Genomic DNA, 17,269 nt, shown 5'->3' with positions numbered 1-17,269 from the left:
GGCAATATGTGTACCTATATGTACATTTTGTTCTTAAAATTAAATGATCAAAAGGTAAAATGTTGAGAAATTTTTACCCCTGTACATTTTATACTTTCAGTTTAGTATTTAGATTATCATTGAAGTGTTAATAAAATCCTTCCATGAGCATGTTTATTATTCTACTAAAATAAATTAGCAGCCCGCGGAAAATGATACCAATTGCAATCACTGTGCGTGTATTTCAAAATACATTGCAAACAATTTTATCTCAACATTTTAAACTTATTATTACAATGACAACATAAATTTAATGGATGGAAACACAAACAGAAATTGCTGGGAAAGTTCAGCGAGTCTGGTAGTATCTGTGGCGAGAAATCAGAGTTAATGTTTTGGATCGAATGACCCTTCCTCAATTAATTCTGAGGAAGGGTCACTCTACCTGAAACGTTAACTCTGATTTCTCTCCACAGATGCTGCCAGACCTGCTGAGCATTTCCAGCAATTTCTGTTTTTTTTCTAATATACAGCATCTGCAGTTCTTTTGGTTTTTCATTTAATGGACAGATATCTATTTCTGCTTTAGAAATGTTATTAATATTGTTTCTATTGCTATTTTATGTAATATATATTGGGAATATATTGCAGCTTTCAGCACAGAGATAAATTCAAGAATAGAATAAATTCAAAATGCAACATGAAATTGTCATTTCTAAGACCCTATAAAACTATAATAGCAATTTGATGATTAAGCATGAAGCAATCAGAATGGGGTTGAGAGTATAGGAGAAGTGTAACAAAGCAGACTTTATGATCTGCACATTGTTTAATAGCTTTGTGCAATCTGGGCACAAATTATAAATTTAGACAAGGAAGCAGATGTGAATTTACAAAATCTACAATCTAATGTTGGTCTTAGAGACAATACTGGAAGCGTTTTTTTTCTTTTGGAGGAAAGAAACTCAACAAAGTTTTTGTTGTAGGTTTCTCTATACCTATTTAAAGAACTTCCCCTGCACCTATGGAAAATCACTTCAACTGAAATTGATATAGTTCGTGAGTGGCTTCTGAACTACAGTTTATCCACTGTGCAGAACAAGTTGGCTTGCATCATACTTGAAGGACTGAACTGGGGTCTTGATGAGCAGGTAGGTTATTGAAATTACAAAGGGCAAAAGTAACATTTTGCTAACCATTTACCAAAACTTTATCATTGGTTCTTAATGCTGAGAATCTTGAATTTTTTTTGTTTAAAGTAACTTTATATTATCTAGTACATGTTACGCAGCCAGAACCACAGTAGAGATTGTTTAAACTGGATTATAACTCTTAATACCTGAAACAACAGTTGAAATGAGTCACAGTCTGGAGTCTTGGTGTTCAATGACAGGTCATTTTGTTATAACACACGTTTCATCAATGCAGATTTGCTGTAGAGCCATTGACGAATTGGGGAAGCTGTTTTTAGAGTGCAAAGTTTTAAAATCTGTTGGCTGCAATGCGATTACATCACCAACACTTTAAGCACTGTTTCTAAAGTGCAAATTTTCTATAATGCAGGGTTGTAGAAGAACACAACCGTCTTGTTATAGAAGAACTGACTATTATTTAGTTTGGAAAAATTTCAAATTAGACTGTACTTTATCAATTAGAGTTGTAACTTGGATGCATCTTTACAGATGTATAGCTGAGCTTGCCATTAAAAGCACATGCTTTACTACTTTATAACAATGACTGCACTTCAAATGCTTAATTGGCTAGAAAGTGCTTTCAGACATCTAGAGGAAATGCAAAGTGCTATATAAATGCAAGTCTTTCTCTGGTACATTGGCATTGGTTAAATATTATTTAATGTATATTTGTTACATTACTTAATGTAAGTAATCTGATGCAGTTGTTTTAAGTTGGTCTGTTTTGGGGTGAACATTAATTTGCTAAAGTGGTGCAATGAAGACAGTCATGTGACCTGCTTTGCATTCTGTCGGTCTTGTTTGTTTAAAGATTAAGGCGCAGCAAGGTGCTTGTAGATGATGAGGATTATGATAATTATGGGTAAACTACTATACTAAAGGTATCACAGGTGGTTCAAAAATAGTGGCACTGGAAAAACACAGCAGGTCAGGCAGCATCGAGTCACATTTCGAGCATAAACATTGTTGATGAAGGGCTTATGCCCGAAACATCAAACACGTTCATTATGAAGGGCTTATGCCCTGAATGTTGACTCTTCTGCTCCTCGGATGCTGCCTGGCCTTCTGTGCTTTTTCAGCGCCACACTTTTTGAGTCTGATCTCCAGCATCTGCAGTTCTTATCCTTTCCTACTCTTATCACAGGGTGTGTTGAGAATATCAGGTTTTACAGTTGTGTTTTAAGCTCTTAATTCTAAGAGTTGGGAGTATAGAATATAGTTAAAAATGCCAATTAACTATATGTAAGGCCTATATGATTCATGTTGCCATTGGTGTAAGTGATAATTGGGGAAAGCCAAAAGCAAGCTGACGTAGCATCTGGTTACAACTTCAGAAACCTAAGGGAGCCTGCATGAATCTGAAAGAGACAGACAGAGGCTTGCAGAATGTGGATGAGACACCATGCTCTGACTGAAGACAGAGTTCATGAGGACTTGAAGTAATCTGGTAAAATGACCTAGCTTGAAACATAGTGAAGAAATCTCAAGTGGTACCCTCAGAGTAAAAATCAGTTCTGAGATTAGAAGTCACATTGTTGAGAAGGGTAGAGAAAACAGGCCATCAAAAGTGGAGAATAGTTTTAGATTCGTTCTGGGAGATTAAAATGTCAATTTTGGAGACAGTAAAGATTAGGTTTGACATGAGATTTTCAGTTATGTTTAAAATCATATAACATGCCTCAAAATAATGGTCCAGATCTTCCAGTTCCCAGATAGTTGTTTTGATGTGATTTGATTTATTGTTGTCAATGTACCTAAGTACAGTGAAATTTTTGTTTTACATGCAGTACAGGCAGGTCACAGGGAATTAAGCTTCTGTATCTTCTGCCTGACTGAAGAAGTTGGAAGAAAGTATAACCGGGTGGGAGGGGGTCTTTGATGATGTTATGATTTGGAGGTGCCGGTGTTGGACTGGATGTACAAAGTTAAAATTCACACAACAACAGGTTATAGTCCAACAGGTTTATTTGGAAGCACTAGATTTTGGAGCGCTGTTCCTTCGTCAGGTGGTTGATCAACCTGTTGGACTATAACCTGGTGTTGTGTGATTTTTAACTTTGATGGTGTTGGCTGTCTGTCCATGGCATCGAGAAGTGTGGATTGAGTCAACGGATGAGAGGTTGGCTTGTGTGATGGTCTTGAAAAGTGTGGTGCTGGAAAAGCGCAGCAGGCCAGGCAGCATCCGAGGTGCAAAAGAATCCTACTCCTCGGATGATGCCACGCCTGCTGCGCTTTTCCAGCAGCACACTTTTCAACTCTGGTCTTCAGCATCTGCAGTCCTCACTTTCTCCTTGTTTGATGTCTGGGCTGAGTAGATACCTTTCGGTAGTTTCTTACGATCCTGGGCAGAGCAGTTGCTGTGATGCACCCAGATAGAATGTCTTCTGTCGGGCGTTTGTAAAAGTTGGTGAAAGTCCTTATGGACGTGCTGAATTTCCTAAGCCTCCTGAGGAAGAAGAGGTATTGTTCTGCGTTTTTGACTATCGCATCTACATGGGAGGACCAGGACAGATTGTTGGTTATCGTCACTCCTAGGAGCATAACACTCTCGACATAAGACACTCTAGTCATAAGATGAGCAGCAGGTGTGGGCAGAAGTCCTGGAAGGGAACTTGCAAGTGATGGTGCTCTCATGGATCTGCTGCCCTTATCCTTCTAGGTGGTAGGGAAATCTGGACCCTACCTATCCAACACTATTCCATTTTCATCCATATGTTTATCCAATGACCATTTAAATGCCCTTAAAGTTGGTGAGCCTACTACTATTGCAGGCAGTGCATTCCATGACCCTACTACTCTCTGAGTAACGATACTACCTCTGACATCTGTCCCTCAATTTAAAGTGATATCCCTTTGTGCTAGCCATCACCATCCAAGGAAAAAGGCTGTCACTGTCCGTCCTATCTAACCCTCTGATTATCTTATACGTCTGAATTAATTCACCTCTCAACCTTCTTCTCTCTAATGAAAATAGCCTCAGGTCCCTCAGCCTTTCCTCGTATGGCCTTCCCTCCATACATCCTAGTAAATCTCCTCTGAACCCTTTCCAAAGCTTCCATATCCTTCCTATTATGCGGTGACTAGAATTGTAAGCAATACTCCGAGTGTAGCCGCACCAGAATTTTGTACAGCTGCAGCATGACCTCGTGATTTCGAAACTCAATCCCTCTACCAATAAAAGTAAACACACCATATGCCTTCTTAACAACCCTATCAACCTGGGTGGCAGTATTCAGGGATCTATGTACATGGACACCGAGATCTCTCTGCTTATCTACACTACCAAGAATCTCACCATTGGCCCAGTAGTTTTTATTCCTGTTGCTGCTTCCAAAGTGAATCATCTCTCACCTTTCTGCATTAAACTTCATATGCAACCTCTCAGCACAGCTCTGCAGCTTATCTATGTCCCTCTGTAACCTCCAACATCATTCAGCACTATCGACAACTCCACCGACCTTAGTGTCATTCACAGATTTACTAATCCATCCTTCTATATTCTCATCCAGGTCATTTGTGAAAATGACAAACAACAGTGGCCCAAAACAGATCTTTGCGGTACACCACTAGGAACTGAACTCAAGGATGAACATTTCCCATCAACCACCACCCTCTGTCTTCTTTCAGCTAGCCAATTTCTAATCCAAATCACTAAATCATCCACAATCCCATGCCTTCATATTTTGTACAATAACCTACTGTGGAGAACCTTATCTAATGCCTTACTGAAATCTCTATACACCACATTAGCCACTTTACCTCATCCACCTGTTTGGTCACCATCTCAAAGAACTCAATAAGGTTTGTGAGGCACGACCTACCCTTCACAAAACTGTGTTGACTATCCCTAAATAACTTATTCCTTTCTAGATGATTATAAATCCTATCTCATAACCTTTTCCAATACTTAACCCACACCTGAAGTAAGTCTGTAATTACCAGAGTTGTCTCTACTTGCCTCCTTGAACAAGGGGGCAACATTTGCTATCCCCCAGTTTTCTGGCACTATTTGTGTACACAATGACGACACAAAGCTCAAAGCCAAAGGCTCTACAATCTCCTCCCTGGCATCCCAAAGAATCCTAGGATAAATTCCACCCGGCCCAGGAGACTTATCTATTTTCGTACTTCCCAGAATTGCTAACACCACCTCCTTGTGAACCTCAATCCTGTCTAATCTAGTAACCTGTGTCTCAGTATTCTCCTCAACAACATTGTCTTTTTCAAGTGTGAATACTGACGAAAAATATTCATTTAGCACTTCCCCTATCTCCTTGGACTCCACGCAACAATTCTTAAATATCTACTCTATTTTGTTTCCTATTCCATGAGCCCTAATACTATTTTTCTAGATGAAAAACTCAAGCAAATTGCATCTAATGAATTACCCTCAGCTACTTCTATACTACTTATATACTAAGAAAAGGAGCATTAACATTAGAATATGAGAACTAGAAGCAGGGTTCAGCAGTTCAGCCTGCTCCACCATTTGATACAATCGTGGCTGATCTCAATTCAGCCTCAAATCCACTCTCCTGCCCACCATTCATAACCCTTCAACCCATTACGAAGTAAAAGTCTATCTCCTCCTCAAATTTACTCCTGTTCCAGCATCAAAGTAATTTCTTCTCATCTCTGTTTTAAAACTCCCTTATCCTAAGACTATGACATCTCATTCTAGATTGCCCTACATAACAAAGCATCCTCCTAAACTCCAGAGTTTCATAAGTTCAGAAGATAGAGGAGCAGAATTAGGCCATTTGGCCCATCAAGTCGGTTCAGCAATTCAACCATGGCTAATATGCTCCTCACCCCCATTTTTCTGCCTTCTCCCCATAACCCATATCAATTAAAAATCTGTCACCACCTCCTTAAATCTACTCGCTGATCCAGCATCTAGCATACTTTGGAATGGCAAATTCCACAAATTCACAACCCTTTGGAAAAAGTAGTTTCTCCTCAACTCTGTTTAAATTTGCAACCCCTTATCCTAAGACTCTGACCTCTCATCCTAGAATGCCCCACAAGAGGAAGCATCCACTCCTCGTCTATTTCATCCACACCTTTTATCATCTTGAATAACTCAGTTTGATCACCCCTCATTCTTCTGAATTCTACAGAGTATAGGCCTAAATACTTCAATCTCTTTTCATATGACAAACCCCTCATCTCTGGAATCAATCTAGTTCTAAACTGCCTCCAATGTCTCTACATCTTTCCTCAAATAAGGGGACCAAAATTGTGCACAATACTCCAAGGTGGTCTCACCAATGCCTGTATAGTTGCAACAATACTTCCTTACCTTTAACTATAAAAGCCAACATTCCATTTGCTTTATTTATCTGCTGTACCTGCATGCTAGTTTTCTGTGACTCATGAATGAGGATACCGAGATCTCTCTGAAATTGAGTACTCCGAAGTATCCCTCCATTTAGATAATAGGTCACTGTTCTGTTTTTCTGACCTAAATCCATGACCTCACACTTATCCACATTCAACCCCATCTGCCACATTTTGACTCACTCTCCTAACCTATCTATATCCATTTGTAAGGTTCTTATTTCTTCATTGCAATTTACCATCCCACCTATTTTTGCGTTATCCACAAATCTGGCTATTGAGCCTTTGATCCCTGTATCCAAGTCATTATGTAGATTGTAAACAGCTGGAACCCAAGGACCGAACCCTGTGGCAACCAACTAATTACTTGTTATCATCCAGAAAGTATCCTATTTATCTTAACACTCTGTCTTCTGTCAATCAGCCAGTCACCTATCCAAGCTAATAAATTACCCCTAATCCCATAGGATCTAACCTTCTGAATTAACTTTTTGTATGGCACCTTATCAAACGCCTTCTGGAAGTCCAGATATATTACATCTATAGGATCCCCATTATGCACTTCGCTGGTTACATCTCCGAAGAACTCTTGCAAATTAGTCTAACATGATTTGCCTTTCTAAAATCATGCTGATTCTGATGTTTAGTGTTTTGACTTTCCAAATGTCCTGATATTGCTTTCTTGATAATTGATTCTAACACTTTCCCAACAGAGATGATAAGGGATTGATTTGCACGCTTCATTCTGCAAATGCGCCAATGTCCATGCCTAAATCTTAGTGCTGTTCTGCGCATACACCAGTGTCCATGCTGTTCCACACATGCACAACATCAGTTCCAGCCTTCGTGCTGTACTGCACATATGCTGAAGTGTCTGCGCCATTCTGCGCATGCTTGATGTTAGCACTGGTCATCATGCCATTCTGCGCATGCCCCAATGTCAGCTGCCATCAGAGCAGCTTTGTGTGAGAGGTACTGAAGAGAAGAGTTTTCTTACATTTTTTAAATGTACTATGTTACGTTTACTTTTGTTTAATTAATAAATATGACTTCAACCTTCATTCAGGCTGCACTACACTTTGCGCTAGACTTTTGGGTGATTTTTAAGCTATCGTAAGTGATATTTTTTGCTCGTCTGCCCCAGCCCCACTTTTCCCATAGGCCCCATTATTTATATTACTTAATTTTGTATTAAGTGAGATTTCGCTGGAATGCAACTACAGCATTATAGGAGAACTACCTGTTTTCTGCAATTCATGCATAAGGACATTCAGATCTATCTGCACTGAAACTCGCGGGAGTTTGTCTCTCTTTGGATAATAAATTGCCTTTCTATTCTTCCAATGAAAATGGATAACCTCACACTTATCCACTTTAGACTTCATCTGCCAAATTTTGGCCCATTTCCTAAACCTATCCATATCCATTTGTAAATTTCTTATTTCTTCATTGCACCTTATTTTCCCACCTATTTTAGTGTCATCTACAAATCTATCCCCGCAACAAAATCATTAATATAGATTGTACGTAGTTTGGGCCCAAGGATTGAACCGTGTGACACCCCACTAGTTACATCTTACCAACTGGAAAAAGACCCATTTATCTCACTCTCTGCCTTCTGTTCGTTAGCTGATGCTGTATCCAAGGTAATAAATTGCTTCCAACTGCATGTGATCTTAACTTATTGTATCAATCTTCTATGTGGCACCTGATCGAATGCCTTCTAGAAGTCCAGATTTACAAATCCACAGGATCCGCATTATCCATATTGCTTATTATATCTTCAAAGCAACTTAGTCGTTATGATTTATCCTTCATAAAACCATGCTAATTCTGATGGATTGTATTTTGACTTTCTAAATGTCCTGTTATTATTTCCATAATAATGAATTCGAACAATTTACCATGACACGTTAAATAACTGGTCTGCGGTTTCCTACTTTCTGCTTCCCTCTCTTTTGAATAAATGTGTTGCATTAGCATTTTTCAATATGCTGGAACCTTTCTGGCAATTTTGGAATATTTTAAGTTACGGATTATTTCTGCTGCCACTTCCTTTAAGACCCTAGGATATAGGCAATCTGGTCCTGGGTATATTGGATCCAAACTACACTAAAATAGAATTACAAGGGACCTTTCTGGGAATAAAAAGTATACTAATTCAAAGTATACTCCAAAAATAGGACACAATTACAAAAAGTAATGAAAAGTAATTTTGTTAGATCATTAAAGAAACATTTTACCTGAAAATTTTAAAACTGTTATGCAGATTAAGGTGTTTTGACACAGAGTAATATCTCTGAAGTACTATTTTGTTTTATTTTATAGCAATCAACCCTTGCACTTGATGCTTCCCTTCACACAGAAGTAGCATTGATGGTTCTGGAAGTATATCAGAAGTACCTCACTGATAAGCCTTACAGTGGATTCATCTCTGAAAGTATAAAACAGGTAACACATGCAAGAATCCCACGAGTTGAACAATGTTATGAAATAGTATGTGTGAAATATTCCAAAATATTTTTGCATATTTTTATTATAAAAGTTATCAAATAAAATGCCTAAATAAAGAAGTGACTGCATATGCTGACTGTAATGCCTGTCAGATGTGAGAAATGCAGTTTTGTTAATCTGCATATTATTTCAAAATAAGTACAGGGGAACCTCGATTATCTGAACAAGATGGGCGGCACTATTTCGTTTGAATAATCAAATATTCGGTTAATCGATTTAAATGCTTTTCCTCTGGGGCTCGGAGTTTCAAAAGTCTGCTCCCTGTTCAGAAGATAAGGCAGCATCACAGCGCATGAGACCCCACCCCCCCCCAAACCCCTTCCAACACCGTCCACCCTCTAACCCGGTCCAACACGGCCCCCTCACCCCAGCACACAGCGCGCGAGCCCCCAACACTCCCAGAACCCCATCCAACACTGCCCGCCCCCCCCAACCCAGTCCAACAACGCCCCAGCACAAAGCCCACAAGCCTCCCCACGCCCCCAGAACCCCATCCAACACCACCCCCCACCCCCTCTCCGGGGCAGCCAGACTGTACACCAACAACAAGGCTGCTGCTGCTACAGCTGCCTTTGTACGGTAAGTCTCTAAATAGCACACACACACACAACGTTTTACTGCAACTTTTTGATACATTTCATGTTTGCCCTGTACAGGACAATGTTGAAGAGATTATCTGGGAAAAGGGGGGGAGTGGTTGCGGAGGTGAAGAGTACACCCCTCTATAGACCTCCAGGGAAAGTGTGGAGAGAGAGAGAGGGTGGGAGGTCAGTCATTTGAAGATGGTGCCTGTTTAATCACTGTAAACAAAAGACGCGATCACTGTTGGAAACACATCTTTGATGTAATGTTTCTATCGGGACCTCGAGATCTCATTCGGATAATTGGTATTCGAATAATCGAGGTTCCTCTGTATATGGATGTCAGCATTAAAGAATGCAACAACACAGGGTGCTTTGTGAGCCAAGTGCTAAGACTGAAATAGATGGATGCAGTGTAACTCGGCTGCCAGTCAAAGGTGCTCTTTGGAGATGCTGTCATTGAGGATGCAAAAGCAGAATGCTGAGGCTCAAAGCTGCACCTTTTATCTCCCTCTTCATGCTCTTGAAGATATTGTGGAGAAAGTGAGGTCTGGAGATCAGAGATGGAAATGTGTTGCTGGAAAAGCGCAGCAGGTCAGGCAGCATCTAGGGAACAGGAGAATCGACGTTTCGGGCATTAGCCCTTCTTCAGGAAGATATTGTGGCCTGTGTCCAATACTAACATGGGCAGGAGCAAGAGGATTCAATGAAATGATTATCTTCCATATTTGTAGATCGCAAAGCATGGCCTTAAACTGGGTGCCACCAAGTCTGCGTAACATTCTTCTAACAAAGCAGGTTCACTGGACGTAGAAAGAACATTCTCTCTGAAACAGTTAGCACCTGGTCAGGCAGTTCAAGGCCTGTCTGATTTTGACATGAAGTTGGTTGTCCAAGGCCAGGCTGCATGAATGCTGTTTGTTCCTGCTCTGCAGTTTGTAATTGCAGAGTCCAGCTGGGTTTAAACCTGGTTTCCAAATTTCAAATTTTTATCTGTGCTCATGAATAAATGTTAATATTTCCATAACAATCCTGGAAATCATGGATCATAATAGTCAATTACACTTTTTGTCATTTTGCTGATACTTGAGATTAGACAGAGTGAAGTGAACAGAGAGTGGTTGAATTTGTCCTTTTATTTGTGGACTGGTTGTACATGAGCAATTCCCACACTAACAGCCTGTTTTTTGTAGTTATACTGGAATATCATGGCTACTAGCACAACTAGGTTTGGAATCTTCTGCACAACATCTAGGATGGTGTAAGCGCCCCATTGATGTTTCCGTATCAAATGCACTCAGCCAACTTGATATCAAATGGAATGAATCAAAATGGTTAAAGACTGACATTTGTATTACTAGGCACCTTGGGACATTTGTGCAAAGTCTTTTGTATTGACATTATTGAGGATCAAGAAATTCTTTTAAATAAAATGAAGAAGTGTCACCATATTATTCCTAACATAATGATATTAAAACTTTGCCATATACTTCAGTCATTTGTAATGCAGTGAGCCAAACTTTTGCTTGGTAATAATCTTGTGCTAATTAAACATTTGAATTGTATTGCTACTACATATTAACACTTTTGATCTTTTAATTATAGGTGTCATATTTGGCTAATGTTGTTCGCCTGAATCAGACTCCTGAGGCATTATTTAATCATTGGGCATGGGAATTGGTTGTTCGGCTGAAGTTGTGCAATAATCAACCCTGCAGTACCCAGGATCAGTCACCATTTAACAGCTCTTTTACTGCGCCTGAATTGAATGAGTCGCCTAACTTCCATCCTCTTTCTAAAGCTGTGAAAGGTGGCATTCCTATTGGTTGTTATCTTGCATTATCAATGACATCAATAGGTCACAGGTATGATGTGAATAGGAAATGTCATGTTCAAGAGTAAGATTAGCTATGCATCTTTGAAAAAAAAGAGGTTACTGTAAAGAAGTGTTAACGTTTTTGAATAATGATTCGGAGATGCCAGTGTTGGACTGGGGTGCACAAAGTTAAAAATCACACAACACCAGGTTATAGTCCAACAGGTTTAATTGAATAATTTTCCAGCAAATCCAACCCCTATATCAATCAAAAGGGGGCGGTCAAGAAACAGTTCCTTTTGAAGGCTTCCAGGTCTCCTGTTTCACCTTTGGGTTATGTAATACAACAACGCTGAACTTGTCTTCAGTTATTTTCTCTTGCCAATAATATTGTCACGTTGTTTGACATTGGGGAATTATTTGTGCAGAGTTTCTTTTTTCTTTCCATGGGATAAGATTTAGTATTTATTAACCATTCTTAATAGGTCCTTGAGAGCTGATGGTAAGTTGCTTTTTTTGAACCGCAGCAAGTTGATGTTTGTTTTTTATTTGTTTGTGGGATTTGGGCATCTCTGGCTAGACCAGAATTTGCTGTGTCGTTCGTCATTACCCTGAGGGCAGTTAAGAATCAAACACTTTCCTGTGGTCTGGAGTCAAATATTGCCAAGCATTATAAGGATGGCACATTTTCTTCCCTAAAGGATATTGTTGAACCAGTGCTGTAAGGAAGGGAGATTCAGGAATATGACCTGACAACAGTAAAGGAATAACAATATATTTTCAAGTCATTGCTTGGTACTTGTGGAGCACAAATGTAACTTGTCATAAATCAGCCCAAGCCCAAATGTTGTCCAGGTTTTACTAGATTATGGACACTGCTTAAATGTACGAATACGCAGATGGTGCTAAGCAATTTACACTTCCCAGCTGACATGCTAAATTCTGACCTTAAAATGGAGTGAAGGTCACTGATGACCATCACCTTAGTTTTGTTCGCCTTGCTGCTCCTACTCCAAAGTCAAGAATCTGTGCTGGAGTTTGAAACTCTACATGTGTGAATCTGGGCAGCAAGATGTTGATCATGGATGCTGTTAAAACTGGATATGATATTATCCTCTCGCATTGTACACAGTATCCAATAAATAGTATATAGAAAAGTACAGCACAGAACAGGCCCTTTGGCCCACGATGTTGTGCCGAGGTTTAATCCTAATGTAAAAAATAGTAACTTAACCTACGCACCCCTCAACTCACTGCTCTCCATGTGCCTGTCCACATATATATGTCAATCAGGGCAATAATTCTTACTATACAGCTTTTTAGAACATTTAAATAAAGACCGTAAGAAATAGGAACAGGAGTAGGCTGTTCAGCCCCTCAGGTCTGCTGAACAATTCAATAGGATCATGGCTGATTCAACATTCCTCATGTCCACTTTCCTGTCCTTCCTCCATAACCTTTGATTTCCCCCACTGATCAAGAATCAGTCGATCTCAGCCTTAGATATACGCAAGTACTGTGCCCCCACAGCTCTCTGTGGCAAGGAGTTCCAAAGACACTTAACTCTTTGAGGGAAGAAATTCCTCCTCATCTCCGTCATAGAGTGGCACCCTTTTATTCTGAGACTATACTCGCTGGTCCTAAACTCTCCAATGCAGGGAAACATTTTTTCAGCATTTATCCTGTCAACCCCCTTAAAAATCTTATGTTTCAATGAGATCACCTCTCATTCTTCTAAATGTCAATGATTAGTTTAGTCTCTTTCCTCTTTCTGTCATATTATTGGTATCTATGTGGACCATAGCGACTGGATCTTTCCCCTTCGACTCTGTTCCTCTGCAGCCCAGATGAGACATTCTTAACCTGAGCACCAGGCAGGCAGCACTCAAGACTCTCAATCTTGGCCACAGAGAAATGGGAACTATACCCCAAACTATACTATCCCCAATTACAACATAATTTCTCTTTTCTCCCCACTTCATAGAATCCGTATACTGTGGAAACAGGCCATTGGGCCCAACAATTCCACACTGACCCTCCAAAGGGTAATCCACCCAAACTCATTCCCCTACCCTGCACTTACCTCTGACTAACGCAACTAATTTACAAATCCCTGAACAGTGTGGGCAATTTAGCATGGCCAGTTCACCTGACCTGCGCATCTTTGGATTGTGGGAGGAAGCTGGAGCATCTGGAAGAAACCCATGCAGACATGGGGAGAATGTGCAAACTCCATACAGACAGTCACCAAGATGGGAATTGAACCTGGGTCCCTAGTGCTATAAGGCAGCAGTGCTAACCACTGTGCCACCATACCACCCCAAGGTGACAACACTCTTGAATGGTTCTCCATACCATGGTGCTATGATCAATTTGCACATCTTCCCTACAATCCCTTCTCTCGTCCATTTAAGGACCAAAAGTCTTAAATCTGTTCGACAAGCTCAAGGACTCGGGCCTCTTCAGCATGACCTCCTGGACTCCTTGTTGATGCACCCTTCTGTCCCTTACCACTGACTAAATTTGAGGTAATTATTCTGAGGGGTGTGACTGTCTCCTGAAACACAGCACTCTGGTTTGAAGCTCAGACTGCAGATCATCAACTCTGAACAGGAGTTCTTCAAGCAACCAAAGCTTACTGCAGAAGTGGTCACTGTGATCTACAGCTCCCAAATGCAGGGTACAACACAAAACCTTGCCCTGCATCTCTATTTTATTACTTGGTTCTTAGTTAAATAATGTTGTTTTCTAAACCGTGAGTCAGCTACATTTGGAAAGATGTAGCTGTAGCATCCTTTTATACATTTGCATACTGTGAAAGTTGAAAATTAATAGTCATAATTGAGACACGTTCAAATGACAAGTAACTCCTCTTTATATTTTAGTGTGACAGGGAAAAATATTGTGCCATGGCCTTCATCTCCATGGCAATATGTTAACATATTTCATGGCATTTTCTCCTGGAATCCTCTATTAATTGTTGCATGCTGTAGCCCATAAAGCAGCTTAAATGCTTACAGGTTTTAATTAAAGATATAAAGTCCGTATTATGATTGTCTGAATCTGCTCATGTTTTAAAATATCTTTTAGCATTGACAAGTTCTGCTCTGAAGGAATACCTTTGCTGGGTGTACTTGTGCAGTCAAAACATCTTAAAGCAGTAGTCCACGTGTTGGATAAGATCTTGCCACTCTTCTACCGATGCCAATATTATCTTCTGAAAAATGAGCAGTTAAGTAGAAGCTAACTTACATTCTGCTTCAAAAATAAAACTCTCCTATTCTTCTTTAGAATATACTTGTTGAGAGTAATGGCTTACGATTCCACAACAAATAACAAAATGCTTTAAAGTTTCTCAGTGTTGAAAGACAGAACAACTATTTGCTAAAGTTAGAGTATAGTTTGTGTGCATCATACTGACTTTGGATGTTACATTTCCTTGATACGCTTTTCAATGCACTTGTTAACAATTTTGAATTAAATTCTTATTTGAGTCATATTTATCATCACCTAGATTTGAATGATGCAACCTGACTGTTAAATTACATTTTTAAAAGTTATATTTATCAGTGAAGATTAAGGTCACAAAATTGCTTGATATTTATTAACTAATTAATTCTGAAAGAATTAGACTATCACAAATCACTCAAATTGTTTTAATGTTATGAAAGTTTTTTTAATTCTTGTCTAAACTAGCACATTCAGACCACAGGATTCATCTCCAATAGTTCTTTTTGCTTCCTCAATTTCTCACTTTTCATTTTAAAGGAGGGGCTGTCTGCTAATACTCATTATTGGGGAGCCTAACTCTGTCTGAGCATTATGTCTTCATTTCAGTCCAAATGGGGAAGGCGGTTCCCCAAATTGAGGTGTGGCAGCTGCCCACACAGCTGGGGGTCTGGGGTTGTATGGTGAGGCCTGAATGAAGAGGAATCATGAAGGGACACCTGTGGGGAGTGACGTTGGTAGCATAAAGTTGGGGTGGGGGGGTGGAGGAGAACTCAAAAGTGGGGTTGAACAAAGTACATCCTTCCCTGGGTCTTTTCAACAGCTCCCCATACTCGTCATGTAACAGCACCACTAACAAATTATCCCTAACCATGTGTGATCTTAACCTTGTGTATTAGTCTTTTGTGTAACATCCAATGCCTCCTGAAGTCCAGATATATTACATCTACAGGATCCCCATTATTCGCCTTTCTTGTATATCTTCGAAAAAACTCTAGGCAAATTAGTCAAATATGATTTATCCTTCATAAAACCATGGTACATTGTGTTTTGACTTTCCAAAGTGCTTTTATAACCTTCTTAACAATGGATTCTAACAGTTTCCCAACCATACTTATTAATCTCAATTGTCTACAGTTTTCCCACTTCTTGTCTTCCTCCTTTTTGAATAAGGGTGTTACACAAATACTTCTCCAATCCACTGTAACCTTTCTCATATCCAGGGAATTTTGGAATGCTATAAACAATGAATCCACTCTCTATGCTGCCACTTCCATTAAGATACTTGGATTTAGACCATCAGGACCTGGCGATTTGTCTGTCTTCGATCTCAAAAGTTTGCACTGTACATTTTCCCTAGTAATGATTATTCTCAGTTTCTAAAACCTCTGTATTACTGTTTACTAACAATATCTGTTATGTTCTGTCTCAACACCAAATGTAGTTTTGAATTATGATGAGGAAATTTAATATTAAGCAAATTTAAAAACTCACTCTTTCTTTCTTTCTTCCTCTACTTCAGGTTTTTAATGTATATGCAGCTTTTTCTGCAGATTGATAGTGGTATACTTCAGGGAATGACTCAGCAAGTGACCCAGAAAGTAGCACAACATTTGACTGGCATCAGCTATGGAGAAAACATTAAATTGTTAAACAGCATGATCCAGGTATAGTTAATTAGATAATGCTCATGAAGGATTGATACAAGAAATTATCAAACCAAGAACATTGACTTGCATTCATGTAGTACCCTTCACTGGCATCAGAATGTCTCAAAATGTTTTCCGAAGTGTCATCATTGTTGTAATGTACTTGTGTCACATGTTGCCACAGATGCAAACACTGCCACTTTTAACCAGTAATCAGCCAGGATTAGATTAGCCTCAAAACTGCCTGTGCTTACCATCATTTCTCCTCTGAAAAGGACAGAAGTACAATTAAACACAGAAATCAAAAGTTGCTACCAGTTCTCCAAAGGATCCCCCCTCAGACTGCAGTTATTTAGAAATTACTAAGCCAATAAGAAATTGCTCTTCCACATGATTAGTCTTGCAGTAGAACCTTTTGAACAAGCAGATTTTACCATCAAGGGATACAACCATACCCAGCAAGAAACAGAGCTGCTGAAATGAAAACCTTGCCATATAATTAGGTTTTTAATAAGTTCATTATCACCATTGAGAAACCTCTCTGGCTGTGGAAAATGAATACTATATTTGTAGATTGTCAGATTTATCCATTTTGTTTATAAATATTCATTTTTTTAAATGTTTAACATTTCACCTTCAACTTTCATACTACTGCTACATCCTGATCATTTGTTTCACTCGCCATGAAATTTAAAGTGGAGATTAAACAGATTAGTTAACCTGGTTTTGTGTGTGAGAGAATACTTCAGTGTGATTGATTGCTTGATGCCATTACTATAGCTAGAACAACCACTTTGATCTATACCAAATTATACAACTGTCAGGAAAGAGAAAATCCACACCAGAGATCACTAATCTTTCTGGTCACCTTTCTTAGGATGGTCATTGCTGCTGACTTCTATGTGTGATTCTATTCCAGCTGCACTGTTATAAAGCATTTATCCCAATTGAACAAGATCTATTGTTAAC

General features: G+C 39.3%; 1 protein-coding gene across 2 annotated transcripts in view; it reads left to right on the top strand.

The window, feature by feature from the left end:
• The window catches only part of epg5 (ectopic P-granules autophagy protein 5 homolog (C. elegans)), a 147,892-nt gene that overhangs the window by 54,138 nt on the left and 76,485 nt on the right, over nt 1-17,269 (top strand). For both annotated transcript variants that reach the window (XM_043687752.2, XM_087989528.1), the window contains exons 14-18: nt 966-1,130; nt 8,841-8,963; nt 11,213-11,472; nt 14,514-14,654; nt 16,174-16,318. In XM_043687752.2, the coding sequence (XP_043543687.2) occupies nt 966-1,130; nt 8,841-8,963; nt 11,213-11,472; nt 14,514-14,654; nt 16,174-16,318 (834 nt within the window). The remainder of the gene's footprint in view (nt 1-965; nt 1,131-8,840; nt 8,964-11,212; nt 11,473-14,513; nt 14,655-16,173; nt 16,319-17,269) is intronic.

The sequence above is a fragment of the Chiloscyllium plagiosum genome, unplaced genomic scaffold (assembly GCF_037043375.1).
Source record: "Chiloscyllium plagiosum isolate Xiang-an unplaced genomic scaffold, Cpla_swu_hap1 HiC_scaffold_1, whole genome shotgun sequence".
Classification (NCBI taxonomy): domain Eukaryota; kingdom Metazoa; phylum Chordata; class Chondrichthyes; order Orectolobiformes; family Hemiscylliidae; genus Chiloscyllium; species Chiloscyllium plagiosum.
Note: the sequence above shows the minus strand (reverse complement) of the source record. Positions and strands in the feature narration are given on the sequence as shown.